Source organism: Galleria mellonella, unplaced genomic scaffold (assembly GCF_026898425.1).
Source record: "Galleria mellonella isolate WM207_F2 unplaced genomic scaffold, CSIRO_AGI_GalMel_v1 utg352, whole genome shotgun sequence".
NCBI lineage: Eukaryota > Metazoa > Arthropoda > Insecta > Lepidoptera > Pyralidae > Galleria > Galleria mellonella.
In genome coordinates this window covers 7,969,873-7,989,984 of record NW_026442084.1, presented here as the reverse complement: position 1 = coordinate 7,989,984, position 20,112 = coordinate 7,969,873, and the positions used below count along the sequence as shown (strand labels likewise).

General features: G+C 38.1%; 1 protein-coding gene across 3 annotated transcripts; it reads right to left on the bottom strand.

Moving 5' to 3' along the window:
* Positions 1–1,399: 1,399 nt before the first annotated feature.
* Positions 1,400–5,441, bottom strand: LOC113521023 (facilitated trehalose transporter Tret1-like). 3 transcript variants are annotated; one of them, XM_052897143.1, is made up of 3 exons: positions 5,351–5,441; positions 3,361–3,496; positions 1,400–2,900 (listed from the first exon to the last, which is right to left on the bottom strand). In XM_052897143.1, the coding sequence occupies exons 1-3, from the start codon at positions 5,372–5,374 to the stop codon at positions 1,615–1,617; spliced, it is 1,446 nt and encodes a 481-aa protein (XP_052753103.1). In that variant the 5' UTR covers positions 5,375–5,441; the 3' UTR covers positions 1,400–1,614. The 3 variants fall into 3 exon arrangements, with proteins under 3 accessions (XP_052753103.1, XP_052753105.1, XP_052753104.1); XM_052897145.1 differs by having other exon boundaries at positions 5,304–5,381; XM_052897144.1 differs by lacking the exon at positions 5,351–5,441 and adding an exon at positions 5,074–5,240.
* Positions 5,442–20,112: the final 14,671 nt, after the last annotated feature.

The window sequence follows — 20,112 nt, the reverse complement described above, 5'->3', positions numbered from 1 at the left end:
TGATCAGTTTCCCTGATGGAATATAAAACATTATAACAATAATACAGAAAAGAAATCCTAATACTTAATTAATTAATTAATTTTATTGCTAAAAATGTGGTAGAATAAGGTCATACGGTAACATTACAATGGTTTCATACATTTTGTCATTACTGACGTGCAACAGTCATTACAAAAGTTATAACAAAATAATTCTTTAATGTGTAATTATGTAAAGGTTATTGTAAAATTTTAAACGTTAATTGTAATACAGAAAAGTCAATCTTTTATAATGTGTATTAAAGACTAAAAATATATGTACACTGTTAGGTCAGCCTCTATTCAGTCCTCTGTACAAAGCGTCGTGGTTAATTCTTTGTGAATTCGTCACGATGGGTCAGCTTGCAAATTTGCTTTAATTCTCAGCTGTCATTTCTCCACTAATGCTCCGTCAGCGTATACCGATAGCGCAGGCGGAGTTACCATTCGATTATTGTCTATTTTTTTTTTTGATGGGTGAAAATAGTATGGTAAGCCCGCTTGCGCTAACGGGATACGCTGGCGGAGCACCAGTGAAGGGAGATAGATGAGAATGAAAACAAGCCAGTTAGCCCATCATGATGAATTCATCAGGAATTGACCATGATAGTTTCCAGGGGGAACCGCGAGGAGGTCGACCTGGTTGGGTATATTGCTAGCAATGGGATTCTCAGTCTCCATTATTAACAATCCTTTTCCCCCCGACTATTGTCTATTAAAAAAGTTATTCAAAGCAAAAAGTAAAGCTTAAAATTACTCAGTGAGCTATGTAGACGGCTATGCTCGGGGTCTCTTTGCGTAATAGAATCCGATACGAGGGTATCCGCAAAAGAACCAAAGTAACCGAAATAGACTGAAGGATAAGCAAGCTGAAGTGGAGTGATGGAGTGACGACCTCAAATGCATTGCAGGGAGTCAGTGGATGCAGGTGGCTAAGGACCGTTCCTTATGGCGGTCTATGGAGAAAGACCATGTCCAATAGTGGACGGGTAATGATTGAAATAATGAAAATGATATCTGTAAACATACTGCTTACATAAGTCATACAGTTCATCATTTTAAATCATTAGTTATAACAATATGTCTATAGACAAGAACATCATTGAAGCGTGGTCATCACGGAATACTCTGGACCTCAGTTACCCTCATGCATTGCTATTTCTGAAATCTATCATATCTTAATATCATAGCTATCTTACAATTTAAATGCAATTTATTTTAAAAATCGAACAACTATGCCATCACGAGGAATGCCACAGGTAACCCTGTATTATTGCGATTCACATGGTTTTATTCATGTCTGTAGGTAGGATATAGTTAGTATAAGTGTCTATTTTTATTGTATGTAAAATAAAAACACTTATTTCGTTAATAAAAATAGTTATGTTTTCAATATTTATTCATTACCTTCTACACAAAAAAGTACTCACAATGTATAAAAAAACATCTAAACTATGTAAAGTAAGATATAAAGTGAATTTATATTTAAATGCAACATCTATCTATTTATGTTATTTTGTTCCTATTATAGAGTATTGTTATGAGTATGTTAAAAATATATGCACTGACGTCGAAATTTGAATAAAAATATCTTCATTACGTAATCATTTTTACATTTACTTCATCATCATCATTATTTTCTCTAACATCTTTAAATTTGCCATATTTGAAGTAATCATCGATTTCTTGTAAGGTCTTGTCTTTAGTTTCGGGGAGTATAAAGAACAAAATCATTAAAACTATTCCAGTGGTGGCTCCAAGAATTGCAAAAGTACCATACACTTTAACACTAGCCATTAAATATGGGGCAACTTGTAAACCAATATTCAGAACAATTGATAATGAAAGCCCACCACAACACGACCCTATACCTCTATGAGCTAGAGGAAACACCTCTCCAATCAAGGCCAAAGGTATAGGAGTACAACCCAAATTTGCCAATATGAAGTAAGCAACAAACATCATTATAGGTATCCAAGTACGTTCACTCGAGATGAGATCCCGGGATACTAAGAATAAATATAAACACACACTCATAAGAACAGCTACTGCGCTAAAACCGCTAACAAAAAGCAATGTTCTTCTCTTAAACATTTTGACTAGTATTGATGAAAACACAGCACTTGTTGTAATTATTATGTCTATAGCTAGAGTATAGTAGAACGACTGTGAACTATCTCCAGTAACTGCATTTATTATTTTTATCGCGTACGCTGGGAAAATATGTCTCCCAGATGCCTCTAATAGGAATGTGCCGAGGATAACGATTACAAGAGGTTTAGTGAAGTCTTTTCTCAAAAATTTTCTAAAAAACTCCTTTATACGGCCACCCAGTGATATTTTTTTAGAAGACAGCTGTAGACTTTCCTTCTGCGCTCGGATAAGTTCTTCGATTTCTTTTCTGGACTGCGTTGTCTTTCCTCGTAGCCAGTAAAATGATTGTTCACTCTTCTCGAATTGTTTCTTTAACGCCAACCATGATGGGCTTTCTGGCCATGAGCAAATAATTCCTAACGCTAAAATATGAGGCACGAGAGCGACGAGGGCAATCGTTCTCCAGTCCACAAAATGACCAAGTGCATGCACCAGCATACCTCCCATGCAGACTGCTGCTGTTTTTAAATTTAGAAACATTCCTCGATGTTTCGGGTCTGTGTATTCACCGATGACCACTGCACCTAAACCCACAGTACCTCCAGCTGTCATTCCTCCTAAAATCCGGGCAATCATTAACGTTGGGATATTGTTGGCGGCATAGACTAAAGACCATCCAATTGTTCCCGGTATAATGATGAGTCCATGCGCCACCTTGCGCCCCCATATATCCATGAAGTACGAGGAGAGCAAGAAACCCGGTATTCCAGCTAATCCGATCGATGATGCTGTTTGAAAAAGAAAAAACTTAATACGAGTATATCTGGAAAGTAAAATAGCAATCATTATAAGAGATTTTTTTTATATACAACTTAGAATGGTAAACAAGCCGACGGCCCACCTGATGAATAATGGTAACCGTCGCCTATAGACATGAGCAGTACCATGGACATAACAGAGTATACTGTTTCGCCCTTTGATACTAAATCTAAACTACGTTTACCTGTACGCAGTCTTCATTCAAGAGCTTTTCTTTCCGGCGGTTCTTTGCGCTATGTGACTAGCCCATTGTGACTTCAGCTTGCTTACCCTTCGAGCTATGTCAGCCACTTCGGTCTTCTACAAATATTCTCTTTTTGGATCGTAGATAGCAATCATATCATATCTGGAAACCCTATTTTATACTTTGAGACGTTTTTAACACTATTTGGAAATAAAGTGCGTGTTTTATATCATAGATACACTTACAGAGCCACGCTGCAGTGTTAAAATCAACTTTGATTGTAGAGTTTTCTGACTGAAGACCAGGAAGAAGACTCGATGGGTAGCTTAGAACCATGCCCTGTCCAATCATGTTGAGAAGTACAGCAGACACCGTCCATATCTGAAAAATAAGTTTTAATATAAAGTAATTCTGCAGCTTTGTTCTTTATTAACCTGGAGATTTACCTGAGGGAAACTTTGTACGATAGTCGTTTGTTTGAGCACCGCTGTTCCATTCGTGTTTCTACCGTGAAACACGTTGTGTTTGCATGGCTGTGTTTCGGTTTGAAAGATGGGATATGGCAGTGAATTTGCAGGGTACAGAGGAATAACACCTGAGTCCTTAGGAATGGCAACGCACGGGGAGTGTCGTGGGCAAAACAGTATACTCTGTTATGTCCATGGTACTGCTAATGTTTATAGGCGACTGTTACCACTTTCCATCAGGCGTACCGTCAGCTTGTTTGCCATTCTAAGTTGCATGAAAAAATATATTTTTTATATCTATATCCATATGTGTACACACACGTGTATATACAATTATTATGTGTGTGTGTGTGTTCATAAGAATAGTATGACCTATTAAGACATAAGGTAATTAACAAAATAAAAAAAAAAAAAAACCAAGTAGACCTTCAATAGCAAAACTAAAATAGCAAAAAAGTTGTCGTATAAAAATTAACGACAGAAAATAAAGTTTCTTTTAAAAAAAAAAAAAAAAGTTAATTAACAAACAAATCTAAATATTTATATTAATCTTAGAAATCCTAATAGATAAAAAAATGTATGAAAATTCATTTTTTTTTCTTAATATAAATCACTAGCTGTTTCTCGCGGTTTTGCCTGCTAAATGAGAGTACAATAAGGATACAAGACATGGGTATATTACTCATACCGATCCGATATCTACCATATATAGTGCGTTCCTCTAGATATTGATCGAGGAAAAAAGGTCATCACCCATTTCGATGTCGCCCATACCATAACGCCATAACGTGATTGAATAACAAACATCTCTAATATTAGTAAAATTGTATAAAATTATATCTATTCTGTTAGCAGTGTAGGTTTTGGCATAGAATAGGCCACCCCTTATAAACAATATATGTTATTCATTATATCAGCCTTTAACTGTCCACTGCTGAACATAAGCCTCCCCCATAAGGGGGTTTTTCCAGTAGTTGCCACGCTTGGCAGGCGGACTGGCAATCGCAGTTAGGCTTTGGAGATATTTTAACAGGGACGCTGCTGCCCGTCCCTCGCCCTTCCTTAGTTGCCTCTTACGACCCACGGGAAAGTAAGGGGTGGCTCATTCTACGCCGGGACCACACGGGAACACACTTGTTAGTAGTTATTAATCTCACGATAAATATTATTGTGTACAATCTTGTAATTTTTACTTAAATTTAACCAATTTGGGGGGGGGGGGGGTTGTTAGTAATGAGGTCTAACTGCCCCATTGCTAGCAATACAGCCTATCAGGTCTAACTTCACGTGGTTCCCCCTGGAAACCATCGTGATTAATTCTAGTGCAATTCGTCACGATGGGCTAACTAACCGACTTTCATCCTCACCTATCATCCCTCCCTGGTGCCCCGCCAGCGTATACCGATAGCGCAGGCGGGGTTGCCATTCCATTATCACTTATTGAAAATAAAAAAAACACATCAATATTGGTGCAACTAATTAGTTTGATACCATCATAACCATTTCACTGCACATAGGCCTCCCCCATAGACTGCCATAAAGTTTTAGTTGATGAAAAGTTAAAAAAAACGTTAGTTTGCTATTAATGTTATAAATTAAAAAAAGTTATAATTAAAAAAAAAAAGAAACAAAAACAGCTTTTTTAAATAAAATATAGCACTGCAATCAAGCAATCCGTTTAGGAGTTACAATAGCACAGACAGTTACACAAACACACTCACACACACAACTATAAAGTGAGGATGAAATAGAATGTTTTTTTTTTAACCTGACGAAAAACCGGCGACACCATTTGTAAAACAGGTCTTTATCTAAGCGAGTGAAACGACTCTCTGGAAAACCAACAGTTTATTGATATTATAAATGTAACAGATAATTATGTACACGCAAATGCAATGACATTTGTTATATATATATATACAGTTATGTATGTCCGTGCGTAATATAATACATACGAGGGAAAGATTATTTACAGTCTTTTTTTTGTGGGTGAAAATTAAATGGTAACCACACATGCGCTGTGGTGTAAGTTATCACAGGTTAGTTAGCCCATTTAGCGAATTCAACAAGAATTAACCACTATGTTTTAAAGGGGGAGCCGCGTGGAGGTCGATCTGATAAGGTATATTATTAGCATTGGGGTTGTTAAACCCAATTACTACTTTGTACAAAAGTCGATTGCTTGGGTACCTCTGTCCCATTCGTGTTTCAATCGTGAAGCAGTTGTGTTTGCATGGCTGTGTTTCGGTTTGAAGGGTAATATACGGCGTGAATTTACTGGGTACAGAGGAATAACACCTGAGTCCTCAGGAATGGCAACGCATGAGGGGTATCATGGGCGAAACAGTATACTCTGTTATGTCCATGGTACTGCTCATGTCTATAGGCGACGGTTACCACTTTCCATCAGGTGGGCCGTCAGCGTGTTTGCCATTCTAAGTTGTATAAAAAAAAAAGGTGCATAAGAGCCATGTTTAATCTTAAAAATACTGATAGTTGTATGCTTTATTTCAAACAATATAATGTATTGACAGTACCTTCATTGTACATATTTGAAGTGTGTTAATTTGTTAAAACTAATAAGAATTTATTTTCACGACTTTCAGAAATTGTTAAACGCAATCGACGTGATAATGATAAGTTATATCTAAAAAAATCTAATACAAAACTTATGCAAGACAGTATATTATGTATGGCACCAAAAATCTATAGTAAAATACCAAAATCTATAAAGGATGCACCAACTAATGTGTTTAGGTATAAATTAAAAAAATGTTATTACAACGTATGTGAATTATTTAATGATAAAATTTGACAAAACGTATATTTATTTATATTTATTAACATCATTGTGACATTTTTTTTTTATTCATGCCTGACAATTATTATTATTATTTATTTAAATGTATTTAAAATTGGAATGTGATGACGATTAATTGTATAAAATTGACTTGACGTATAATTTTGGACTGTCTGTGTAACTACATATGTTTGTAAGGCGTACAAACTAAACATGTCGAACGATATTGTATTGTGAACGTCTGCATGTATTTATACGCATGTTTTACAAATAAATAATCTTAAATTGTTGAAATCATCACGTTGGACCCACTGACCTGCTTTATCGTCATCTATCATCCCTCACTGGTACCCCGTCAGTGTCTACCGATAGCGCGGGCAGGGTAACCATTACATTATCATCCAATATAAAAATATGCTTGCAATTTAAACAATTTAGCAATGAAAACGTATTGTGTGCCATGGGTGTCACAGTGTATACTGTGATGACGGTGATAAGGCACTTTATGTCGCAAAAAACTGCATTTAATCTACGAATAATTAGCGATTAACTAGCAATAATATTATGTAGTAATGTTATTTTTGACTATTAAAAATCGACTACGAAGTGATCACTATATATTTGCAAACTGCCAATTTATAGCTAACCAGATAATTGCGCAGCTGTGTAAAGAGAAATATGGCTATGTTATGGCTAAAAGCCAAAGCGTGGTAACAGCAGTTTTAGCCAGATATATCTAGATACAATCAGAACAGGTGATTCAACTATAACCTGTTTATCTGTGGCTTTAACTAGATTTAATTTTCACCATACCGACTGCCGTTAGTTACAGCCTGTATTGTTTTTTTATACCAATGTGATGGCAAATAAACATGCGACCTACCTAATAAAATCAGCTAACAAGTCGACCTGCACGTAGTGCCCCCTGGAAACCATCGTGCTGAGTTCTTGGTGTATTCATCACGATGGGCTAATTTACCTGCCTTTTCATCCTCACCTATCATCTCTCACTGGTGCCCAGCCAACGTATACCGATAGAGCAAACGGGGTAACCATTCCATTATCATCCATAAAAAAAAGGTAAGCGGAGACCACGCCTGCATTAACAATGATTACATGTGCATTGCTGACCCTGATGATACCATTTACCCGTTTTTTGAAGAACATCATGTTGTAGTCTCTTGGAAAAATCTCGACAGGGGAGCTCATTCTATAACCTGTGCGTCCGTGGGGAAAAAACATCTCCGAAAATGTGCTATATGTGCCCATCTACCATAGACTCTACACAACACAACTGTTTTAAATAATTTATTAATTAATCCACATTTTTTTTCTGTTGTATGTGTACTATTAAGTATGTGTATGTTATGTATATATTTAATTGTGTATGTATTATATATGTATGTGTATGTATGTATGTATATTTATATAATAGTGCGCCACCTACCCTATGTCTTTTTCTCAATGTCCTCTACCCAAAGGTTGTCTGGAAGAGATTGCTTAGCGATAAGGCCGCCTTTTGTATCACTTTTCATTAATATTTACTGTATTTGTTATTTCTCTTTTTACTTGGTGCAATAAAGTGTAAATAAATAAATAAAATCATACAATATTTTAAAGTACAATAATTTGTACGTGCAGTCATAAGGAACCGGTTATGTTGTAACAATACAAATTAAATGTACTATCATTTATTGCTACCATTAATTAATTAACAATTATGAGTGTTGAGATAATGCTCGTCGAGTTATGTCAACTGCCTACATAATTAGAATTACATACATCATACTTTACTGGTGATATTTTCTTAATGACATTGCAAAATTAGGTGTAATTCTTATTTATACTGTCTTAATGTATAAAACGAAACAACAGTAATCTAATCTATGGCAAATTTAAAAGAAGTATAGTATTAAAATTGAAAAAACCCACAACGTTCCTGCGTTGCTGGCTGGCTAGAGTTGGTACAAAAATTCACGTTAGATAGATAGATAGATAGATACTCTTTATTGTTTCCACCAAAAGATTACAATAGTAAATTTATTGTAAATATAAATAATTACAAGAAATAATCACAATGAGAAAACAATGGGCGACCTTATCTCTAAGAGCGATCTCTTCCAGGCAACCTTTGGATGGAGAGGAGTAATTATAAACAGTTTGGTGGGAGGCACGATGAAAAATTTTGTTAGTTCTAAATATGGGAGATCTCATCTATCACCCTTCACTGGTGCCCCGCCAGCGTATCCCGTTAGCGCTGGCGGGGTTACCATACCATTTTCACCCATCAAAAAAAAATATCAGTACCGCTCCGATATCTATGTATTGGATTTCTCTGAACATTAATGATGGAAGAAAAGTAATAATCCACTTGGATATCGACAATACCAGTCGGTTATCTATATTCATTTAGATCAGATACTTTTTTTAATATTATATATAACTCACCATTTATCAGAGGGAGACTTTGTATAAGTCGTTTGGTTGAGCACCTCTGTCCCACTCGTGTTTCTACTGTGAAGTAGTTGTGTTTTTTTTTATGGGTGAAAATGGTATTGTAACCCCGCCTGCGCTAACGAGATACACTGGCGGGGCACCAGTGAAGGGTGATAGATGAGAATGAAAATAGGCCAGTAAGCCCATCATGATGAATTCATCAGGAATTAACCATGATAGTTTCCAGGGAGAACCGCGAGGAGGTAGACCTGGTTGGGTATATTGCTAGCAATGGGATTCTCAGTCTCCATTACTAACAATCCCTTTCCCTCTCCGAAGTAGTTGTGTTTGCATGGCTGTGTTTCGGTTTGTAGGGTGGGATATACCAGTTAAATTACAGGGTACAGAGGAATAACATCTGAGTTCTCAGGAATGCCAACGCATGGGGAGTATTCATGAGCAAACTATACTCTGTTATGCCCACGCAACTGCTCATGTCTATAGGCGACGATTACCACTTTCCATCAGGTGGGCCGTCAGCTTGTTTGCCATTCTAAGTTGTATAAAAAAAAAACTTATATTTAATATATTCTTTACTCAGCCAATACATAGATACTATAACTACAATATACAGATTGCTATATATTACCTATATATCCATAGAAATTAATCAATCTATGAAAGCGATGATCGCTTGCGAGTTAAGATATAGTGAGATAGCTAGTTTACATTATATAGACAGAGTGTCTCCATACAAATGCTTCGAGAAAAGCGGGTCAACTTTTTCATACAATTGTGCATGATAAATAGTTATGAATGATTCCTTTACAACGTCTATATTTATTTAACCTCATAAATTCTGTATCTTTTTAACGCGCAATAACTTATTTTATTTATTAAAAAAAGATATATCAAGTTATAATATGAGCGTAAATATTTAGAATATTAATAAAAAAAAACGAGTCAGATAATTGGAAAATTAGCTGACAAAACTTTTTTTATGCAACTTAAAATGGCAAACAAGCTGACGGCCCACCTGATGTAAAGTGGTAACCGTCGCCTATAGATATGCGCAGTACCATGGACATAACAGAGTATACTGTTTCGCCCATGATACCCCCCATGCGTTGCCATTCCTGAGGACTCAGGTGTTATTCCTCTGTACCCAGTAAATTCACGCCATATCCCACCCTTCAAACCGAAACACACAGTCATGCAAACGCAACTGCTTCACGGTTGAAACACGAATGGGACAGAGGTACCCAAGCAATCGACTTTTGGACAAAGTCTCCCTCTGGTAAGGGCTCTAAAACGGGCGATGAGCTTTTTCCCGCCAATATCAATATCCAAAAAACCCAATATATAGATATCGGAGCGGTATTGACACGTACCTATTACCTGTGCCTAGAAAAAAGATTAATAGAAACAAATTTTGCATGATAAACTTATATAAAATCGATTACGATCGATCATACCAGGAAAAGTGTTAATATTTCTATTATTCCTATAGAATGATTATTACTAATTGGCAATTCTGTCATTCAGTGTTAAACAGTAGTTATTTTTTTTTCTCCCACGAATCCGTGAAGTCATGCGATTCGCCGCTAATGATTTTTTTATAATAGCTACTAGCTTTTACCCGCGACTTTTTTCGCGTGACAAGATACGATAAATGACCTGGATAAAGTGTAGTTCTCTCTCCCAAATAAATATATAGCAATATTTTTATATACATATTTTTTTTTTATAAGTAATAATAAAAAAGTAGTAACCCCGCGCTATCGGTATACGCTGATACCATATACCAGTATACGATATACCAGTGAGGGATGATAGGTGAGGATGAAACAGGTCAGTTAGCCCATCGTGACGAATTCAACGAGAATTGTTCACGATGATTTCCAGGGGAACCACGTGAAGGTTGACCTGAGTGTCTGAGTGTCTAGTGTTTGTGGGTTTGAGTATCAAGTGTCTGAATGTCTCGTGTTTGAGTGTCTATTATCAGTGTTTTAGTGTCTGAGTGTCTCGAGACTGTGTCTGAGTGTCTAGTGTCTCTGTGTCCGAGTGTCTAGTGTCTGAGTGTCTAGTGTCTGAGTGTCTAGTGTCTGAGTGTCTAGTGTCTGAGTGTCTAGTGTCTAGTGTCTAGTGTCTAGTGTCTAGTGTCTAGTGTCTAGTGTCTAAGTGTCTAGTGTCCTAGTGTCTAGTGTCCGAGTGTCTATTGTCTGTGTGTCCGAGTGTCTAGTGTCTGAGTGTCTAGTGTATGAGTGTCTAGTGTCTGTGTGTCTGAATATCAAGTGTCTGAGAGTCTCGTGTCTGAGTGTCTAGTGTCCGAGTGTCTACTGTCTGAGTGTCTGGTGTTCGAGTGTCTAGTGTCTAGTGTCTGAGTGTCTAGTGTCCTAGTGTCTAGTGTCCGAGTGTCTATTGTCTGTGTGTCCGAGTGTCCAGGGTCTGAGACTCTAGTGTCTGAGTGTCTAGTGTCTGAGTGTCTAGTGTCTGAGTGTCTAGTGTCTAGTGTCTAAGTGTCTAGTGTCCTAGTGTCTAGTGTCCGAGTGTCTATTGTCTGTGTGTCCGAGTGTCTAGTGTCTGAGTGTCTAGTGTCTAAGTGTCTAGTGTCTGTGTGTCTGAGTATCAAGTGTCTGTGAGTCTCGTGTCTGAGTGTCTAGTGTCTGAGTGTCTAGTGTCCGAGTGTCAAGTGTCTGAGTGTCTAGTGTCTGAGTGTCTAGTGTTTGAGAGTCTAGTGTCTGAGTGTCTTGAGTCTGAGTATCTAGTGTCCGAGTGTCTAGTGTCTGAGTATCTAGTGTCCTAGTGTCTAGTGTCCGAGTGTCTATTGTCTGTGTCCGAGTGTCTAGTGTCTAGTGTCTAGTGTCTAGTGTCTAGTGTCTAGTGTCTAGTGTCTAGTGTCTAGTGTCTAGTGTCTAGTGTCTAGTGTCTGAGTGTCTAGTGTCTGTGTGTCCGAGTGTCTAGTGTCTGAGAATCTAGTGTCTAGTATCCGAGTGTCCAGTGTCTGAGTGTCTAGTGTCCGACAGTCTAGTGTCTGAGTGTCTGGTGTCCAAGTGTCTAGTGTCTGACAGTCTAGTGTCTGACAGTCTAGTGTCTGAGTTTCTAGTGTCCTAGTGTCTAGTGTCCGAGTGTCTATTGTCTGTGTGTCCGAGTGTCCAGGGTCTGAGACTCTAGTGTCTGAGTGTCTAGTGTCTGTGTGTCCGAGTGTCTAGTGTCTGAGAATCTAGTGTCTAGTATCCGAGTGTCCAGTGTCTGAGTGTCTAGTGTCCGACAGTCTAGTGTCTGAGTGTCTGGTGTCCAAGTGTCTAGTGTCTGACAGTCTAGTGTCTGAGTTTCTAGTGTCCTAGTGTCTAGTGTCCGAGTGTCTATTGTCTGTGTGTCCGAGTGTCCAGGGTCTGAGACTCTAGTGTCTGAGTGTCTTGAGTCTGAGTATCTAATGTCCGAGTGTCTAGTGTCCGAATATCTATTGTCTGAGTTTCTAGTGTCCGAGTGTCTAGTGTCTAGTGTCTGAATCTCTAGTGTCTGTGTGTCTGAATATCTAGTGTCTGTGTGTCTAAGTATCCAGTGTCTGAGTCTAAGTATATAGTGCTCGAGTGTCTAGTGTCTCAGTGTCTAGTGTCGACACTAGATACTCGGACACTAGACACTCAGACACTGGACACTCAGACACTACACTCTCAGATACTAGACACTCGGACACACAGACACTAGACACTCGGACACTAGACACTCGGACACTAGACACTCAGACACTAGACAGTCCAACCCTAGACACCCAGAAACTAGACTGTCAGACACTTGACACTCGGACACATTGACACTAGGACACTAGACACTCAGACACTAGACTGTCAGACACTAGACACTTGGACACCAGACACTCAGACACTAGACTGTCGGACACTAGACACTCAGACACTGGACACTCGGACACTAGACACTAGATTCTCAGACACTAGACACTCGGACACACAGACACTAGACACTCAGACACTAGACACTAGACACTACACACTCAGACACTAGACTCCCAGACACTAGATACTCGGACACAGACAATAGATACTCGGACACTAGACACTAGGACACTAGATACTCACACACTAGACACTCGGACACTAGATACTCAGACTCAAGACACTCAGACACTAGACTCTCAAACACTAGATCCTCGGACACTAGACAGTCCAACCCTTGATACTCAGACACACAGACATACAGACTCTAGACAATTAGACACTAGACACTGAAACACTAGACACTCAGACACATAGACACTAGACACTCAGACACTAGACACTGAGACACTAGACACTCAGACACTAGGCTCTCAGACACTAGATCCTCGGACACTAGACTCTCAGACACTAGACACTCGGAGACACAGACACTAGACGCTCAGATACAGTCTCGAGACTCTCAGACACTTGACACTCGGACACATAGACACTAGACACTCAGACACTTGACACTCGGACACTAGACACTCAGACACTAGAGTCTCAGACCCTGGACACTCGGACACACAGACAATAGACACTCGGATACTAGACACTAGGACACTAGACACTCAGACACTAGACACTCAGACACTAGACACTCAGACACTAGACACTCAGACACTAGACACTCAGACACTAGACACTCAGACACTAGACACTAAGACACTAGACTCTCAGACACTAGATCCTCGGACACTAGACAGTCCAACCCTTGATACTCAGACACACAGACACTAGACACACAGACGTACCGACACTAGACACACAGACGTACCGACACTAGACAATTAGACACTAGACACTGAGACACTAGACACTCAGACACACAGACACTAGACACTCAGACACTAGACACTGAGACACTAGACACTCAGACACTAGGCTCTCAGACACTAGATCCTCGGACACTAGACTCTCAGACACTAGACACTCGGACACACAGACACGAGACACATTTAGACACTAGACACTAGGACACTAGATACTCAGACACTAGACACTCAGACACTAGACTCTCAGACACTAGATCCTCGGACACTAGACAGTCCAACCCTTGATACTCAGACACACAGACACTAGACACACAGACATACAGACTCTAGACAATTAGACACTAGACACTAGACACTGAGACACTAGACACTCAGACACACAGACACTAGACACTCAGACACTAGACACTGAGACACTAGACACTCAGACACTTGACACTCGGATACATAGACACTAGACACTCAGACACTTGACAATCGGACACTAGACACTCAGACACTAGAGTCTCAGACCCTGGACACTCGGACACACAGACAATAGACACTCGGACACTAGACACTAGGACACTAGACACTCAGACACTTGACAATCGGACACTAGACACTCAGACACTAGAGTCTCAGACCCTGGACACTCGGACACACAGACAATAGACACTCGGACACTAGACACTAGGACACTAGACACTCAGACACTAGACACTCAGACACTAGACTCTCAGACACTAGATCCTCGGACACTAGACAGTCCAACCCTTGATACTCAGACACACAGACACTAGACACACAGACGTACCGACACTAGACAATTAGACACTAGACACTGAGACACTAGACACTCAGACACACAGACACTAGACACTCAGACACTAGACACTGAGACACTAGACACTCAGACACTAGGCTCTCAGACACTAGATCCTCGGACACTAGACTCTCAGACACTAGACACTCGGACACACAGACACTAGACGCTCAGATACAGTCTCGAGACTCTCAGACACTCGAAACTCGGACACATAGACACTAGACACTCAGACACTAGAGTCTCAGACCCTGGACACTCGGACAAACAGACAATAGACACTCGGACACTAGACACTAGGACACTATACACTCAGACACTAGACACTCAGACACTAGACACTCAGACACTAGACAATCAGACACTCAGACACTAGACACTCAGACACTAGACTGTCAGACACTTGGACACCAGACACTCAGACACTAGACTGTCGGACACTAGACGCTCAGACACTGGACACTCGGACACTAGATACTAGATTCTCAGACACTAGACACTCGGACACACAGACACTAGATACTCAGACACTAGACACTAGACACTAGACATTAGACACTAGACACTAGACATTAGACACTAGACACTAGACACTAGACACTAGACACTAGACACTAGACACTCAGACACTAGACAATCAGACACACAGACACTAGACACTCAGACACTAGACTGTCAGACACTAGACACTCGGACACCAGACACTCAGACACTAGATACTCGGACACTAGACACTCAGACACTAAACTCTCAGACACTAGACACTTAGACACACTGACACTAGACACTTAGTCACTAGACTCTCAGACTGCTATAATACATAAAGCATATTGAATTAAAATAACTAAATTAGTTCAGAAATGATAAATATAGAACGATATGATAACACGAGTATATCTAGTTATATATCTAGTCATATATATAGTACTTATCTATTTATAAAAAAACCTAACACTTTCGAAGAGTTATGTAAAGTAAATCGTATTACGATTCATGTAAAGCAAACTATTTAAACTCTTACGCAGTCTCGTGCAATACTTACCTACTGAACTATATATGTATTAACGCAAAACGAGACCACCGAAATGATTGAAATAGATAGGTAATTATTATTTATATGGATAGGTAGAATATTCCACAACAATAGCAAACGCCACAGAGATTTACGCCATCTATAAGTTGCTTACGCAATTAGTAGTCATCGGTAAATTAATTTATTAGCTTGAGTTGGCTGAACGGCTAAGAAAGTAGCGGCATCTAGCGCACATATGAACAACTAAAAATTGAGCCGAAGAATAAACCGATTTAGAGCTTTTCACTTGTTTGTTCAACATGATCTATCTGTACTAGTATAGTAATATGTTATCTGTGGCATTACTATGGACATAACAGAGTATACTGTTTCGCCCATGATACCCCCATATGTTGCATTCCTGAGGACTCAGGTGTTATTCCTCTGTACCCTGTAAATTCACTACCATATCCCACCCTTCAAACCGAAACACAGCCATGCAAACACAACTGCTTCACGGTTGAGACACGAATGGGACAGAGGTGCAAACGACTTTTGTACAAAGAATAATTTTTTTGCCGTATTAATTTTAACACATAATCAATTAAATTTAATTTCTGTCTCACTTCAAGTGTATTATAACCCATCATACATACATACATATATACCTAAATACGTACATTATTTCAAATATACTAATGGTTTTCGTGAACAACTATCTGCCGACTAGAAAATACAATTCCGGGATCCCGAATGACAAAAGCCCGTTACATATGTAGCTGTTATAATTATATATAAATTTATTGTATAAATTAAAACAAATAATTAATTTTTTTAATGACTACAGACGCAAAAAATAACATTACGTACCAATCTTCTGTCAAAAACTTCTTTTATCTGAGTAATACAGAAGAAGTTTTTGGTAGAAGGTTGAAACAAAAATAACATACAATAACCAGAGGGAGACTTGGTACAAAAGTCATTTGCTTGAGCACCTCTGCCCCACTCGTGTTTCTACCGTGAAGCAGTTGTGTTTGCATGGCTGTGTTTCGGTTTGAAGGGTGCGATATGGCAGTGAATTTACAGGGTACAGAGGAATAACACCTGAGTCCTCAGGAATGACAACGCATGGGTGGTATCATGGACGAAACAGTATACTCTGTTATGTCCATGGTACTGCTCATGTCTATAGGCGACAGTTACCACTTTCCATCAGGTGGGCCGTCAGCTTGTTTGTCATTCTAAGTTGCATAAAAAAAAAAACATTAAAATCTTGTATTACAATGGATTAACGATGAGATATTTTTTTCTGGGTCAATCCCCCTTCCAATCGTGGCAGTTACTAGCAAAGCCCCCCTTATGGGGGAGGCTATGCCCAGCAGTGGACAGTTGATGCCTGATACTTTGATCTTTCTATTACTAAAATAAATTTTAGTATTTTAGATTCCCTTTTAGATGTATAAATACTTTATTTCGTCGATTTACTTTAATGCCTACATTTAATTAACAGGCGCTTTGTATAGCATCACAGATATTATTAACATACTAGCTGATGCCCGCGACTTTGTCCGCGTGGTATTTGTTATTCCTGTCTAGTACGTATCGATGTATGGTCTTACCTGTTTATTACGTCTGGGAATAATGGACCAAAATTAACAAATGACGTGTCGTTCTTACCCTTTGACTTGGATCAAAATGACTTTACTTAAGTAGGTTGTGTATTAAGTTATATAAGTTACTATGATTTTTTAACTATCCCACGGGAACTCTTTAATTTTCCATAATTTTTGTTTAATGGGTGATAATGGAATGGTAAGCCCACCCACGCTATTGGTATACACCGGCGCGGCACCAGTGAGGGATGATAGATGAGGATGAAGCAGGTTAGTTAGCCTATCGTGACGAATTCAACAAGAATTGTTCACGATGTTTTCCAGGGGGAACCACGTGGAGGTCGACCTGATAGGGCATATTGCTAGCAATGTCGAACTCCATTGCTAACAATCCCTTTCCCCAAATTTTCCGTAATTAAAAATATCTAAAATGTTGCCCGGGGATGTGAGGTATCACCATACAAAATTTCCTTTAAATCGATCCAATAGTTACGGAGATTAGCCCGCACAAACAGACAAACAAACAGAGAAACAAAAAATTGAAAAAAACTAAACGTTCTAATATCTCCTGACTCGGTTATTAGTTTTTTTTCTGTGTACAAATATTCAATCTGTACAGTTTTATTATATGTAAAAACTGATGTTATATATATATATATATATATATATATATATATATATATATATATATATATATATATTTGTATATATATCATACATGGGTAAAATTTGTAAAGATAGACGGATATTTGTTACGCTTTCACATTTATATTACTTTAGGTATTTGAACGATTTTTAGTAAACGAATAAAACATCCTAATTTTAAACACAGGATACTTAATATAATGGATATATACTAGAGAATCCTGCTGCTGATTATCCCCACAGTACAACCCACCACAAACTAAAGTACCATCCCAACCATCTAGATAAGTGGCGGTCTTCCACCGTGCGTTTTCAAGGCACTTTCTTCCACGCACAACCACTCTTTGGAATCAACATCCAGCAGCAGTATTTCCGAACCGATACGACAACATAACCTTCAAGAAAAGAGCATATTCCTTTTTAAAAGCCGGCAGCACACCAATGCCGTTGGTGTTGTGGGTGATCATGGGCGGCGGTAGTCACTTACCATCAGGTGAGCCGCATGCTCGTTTGCCCCCTGTGTTGTAAAAAAAAAACCTTGAGATACAGGCAGTTCTTAATATACGCTGAAAGCTATAAACATCGTATTAAAAATATAATCCATACATCTGCTACATATATAAAGATTATATAAAATGTTTTCTATCGATTCTTATCACTGACTCCATATCATCAATAGACTTTGTACTGCTCTCAGAATGTAATAAAAATGTCACGAATTTACGCCTGAATCCGTCGCGAAATTACAGTTTTGATCGATGTTACACTCCATTTTAACTAGCTTTACCCGCGACTGATTACCAGAGGAAGACTTTGTACAAGTCTCTCTAGGTAGGTTGCGAAAAATCAGTGCAAAAAAAAATTTAAAAGATAGATTTATTAAAAATTATGATATGAACATTTGTATGTTAAAACGCCGCGGGAAACGGCTAGTATAACAAATAAAAATACAACAGAAATGGCGAGGCGACATATTAACCTAGTACGTGCAACGCTAAATTTGCATTTAGCAAATATCTTATTTGGCATATTACTTTCTAACTACAACACGCACTTATATGATTTATATGTAATCTGATGATGGATGTTTATTACTCTATCACGCAAAAACTATTGAACGGTTTTGATTTTTTTTTATACAACTTAGAATGGCAAACGATCTGACGGCCCACCTGATGGAAAGCGGTAACCGTCACCTATAGACATGAGCAGTACCGTGGACATAACAGAGTATACTGTTTCGCCCATGATACCCCCATGCGTTGACATTCCTGAGAACTTAGGTGTTATTCCTCTGTACCCTGTAAATTCACTGCCATATTCATTACCTTTCAAACTAAAGCACAGCCATATACATGTAAGCAGTATTTATATATTTTTATGTATTTGTGTTTATATGCATATATGTATGTATGTATATGTTGTGTATATATATATATAATGACTAGGAATATATATTTACATTGTTACATGTATTACATCTCCATATTTAGAAATAATAAAATTTTCATCGTGCCTCCAATCAAACTTTTTATAATTACTCCTCTCCATTTAAAGGTTACCTGGAAGAGATCGCTTTTAGCGATAAGGTCGCCCATTGTTTTCATAATAAGTTTACAATTGTAATATTTTGGAGGAAACAATAAAGAGTATCTGTCTATCTGCTTATAAAATACTTTGTGTACTGAATACAAGCGGGCAAAGCCACGGAAAATAGTATATAATAAAGAGTACTTACCTATCTATCTAGTCATGATTTCGCAACGGAACCCTAAAAAAACAATTTAACGAACACACGACAAATGTACACTACCGTGTTATTATATCATTCCTATAATATTTTATGTAAATAAAGTAGATTAAATACTATGATAAGACAGATTTTATCAACGATAACGATGTTAAGTTATTAAAATATTTAGTATTTACTTATGTATATGTTTAAGAAACGATTAAATATATGATAAGACAGATTCTGAATAACTTTGTTTTCTGGCCCTTCTTCAGTACGTCGACATAGATGCGATAAAAGTTATTAAAATATTTAGTATTTACTTTTATATGTATATGTTTAAAAACGATGCAACGTTAAAAATATAACTTTTATATGTTATGTTAAACATGGTTCTCTGGTGTATTTCTATCGTTAATTCAAAAAGACATTAAATTCCGACTGTTAAAGGCCTCGTCGAATAACTTTGTTTTCTGGCCCTTCTTCAGTACGTCGACATAGGTCCGTCCGTGCCGGCCTTTACTGATATGCCCATTCATTCTTGCTCGACAAATCTCTTTCGTAATTCTTCTTTTATCCATCCTCTCCAAATGACCAAACCAACGCGACATTCCTTTTCAGTCCACATTTCTCTCTAATCACACTATTTCTCACTCTATCTTTTAATGTAACACATACTTCTCAGAGTTCTCGTCTTTGAGTATTTACTCTAA

Bases quoted from the DNA above. Each gene is read 5' to 3' on its own strand.
- LOC113521023 (XM_052897143.1), bottom strand. From the start codon at position 5,374: ATGGTGTCGCCGGTTTTTCGTCAG. The intron at 3,497-5,350 runs GTTAAAAAAAAA...CTTATTTTTCAG, and splicing joins TGTCGCCGGTTTTTCGTCAG to ATATGGACGGTGTCTGCTGT. The intron at 2,901-3,360 runs GTAAGTGTATCT...TTTTTCAAACAG, and splicing joins TAACACTGCAGCGTGGCTCT to CATCATCGATCGGATTAGCT.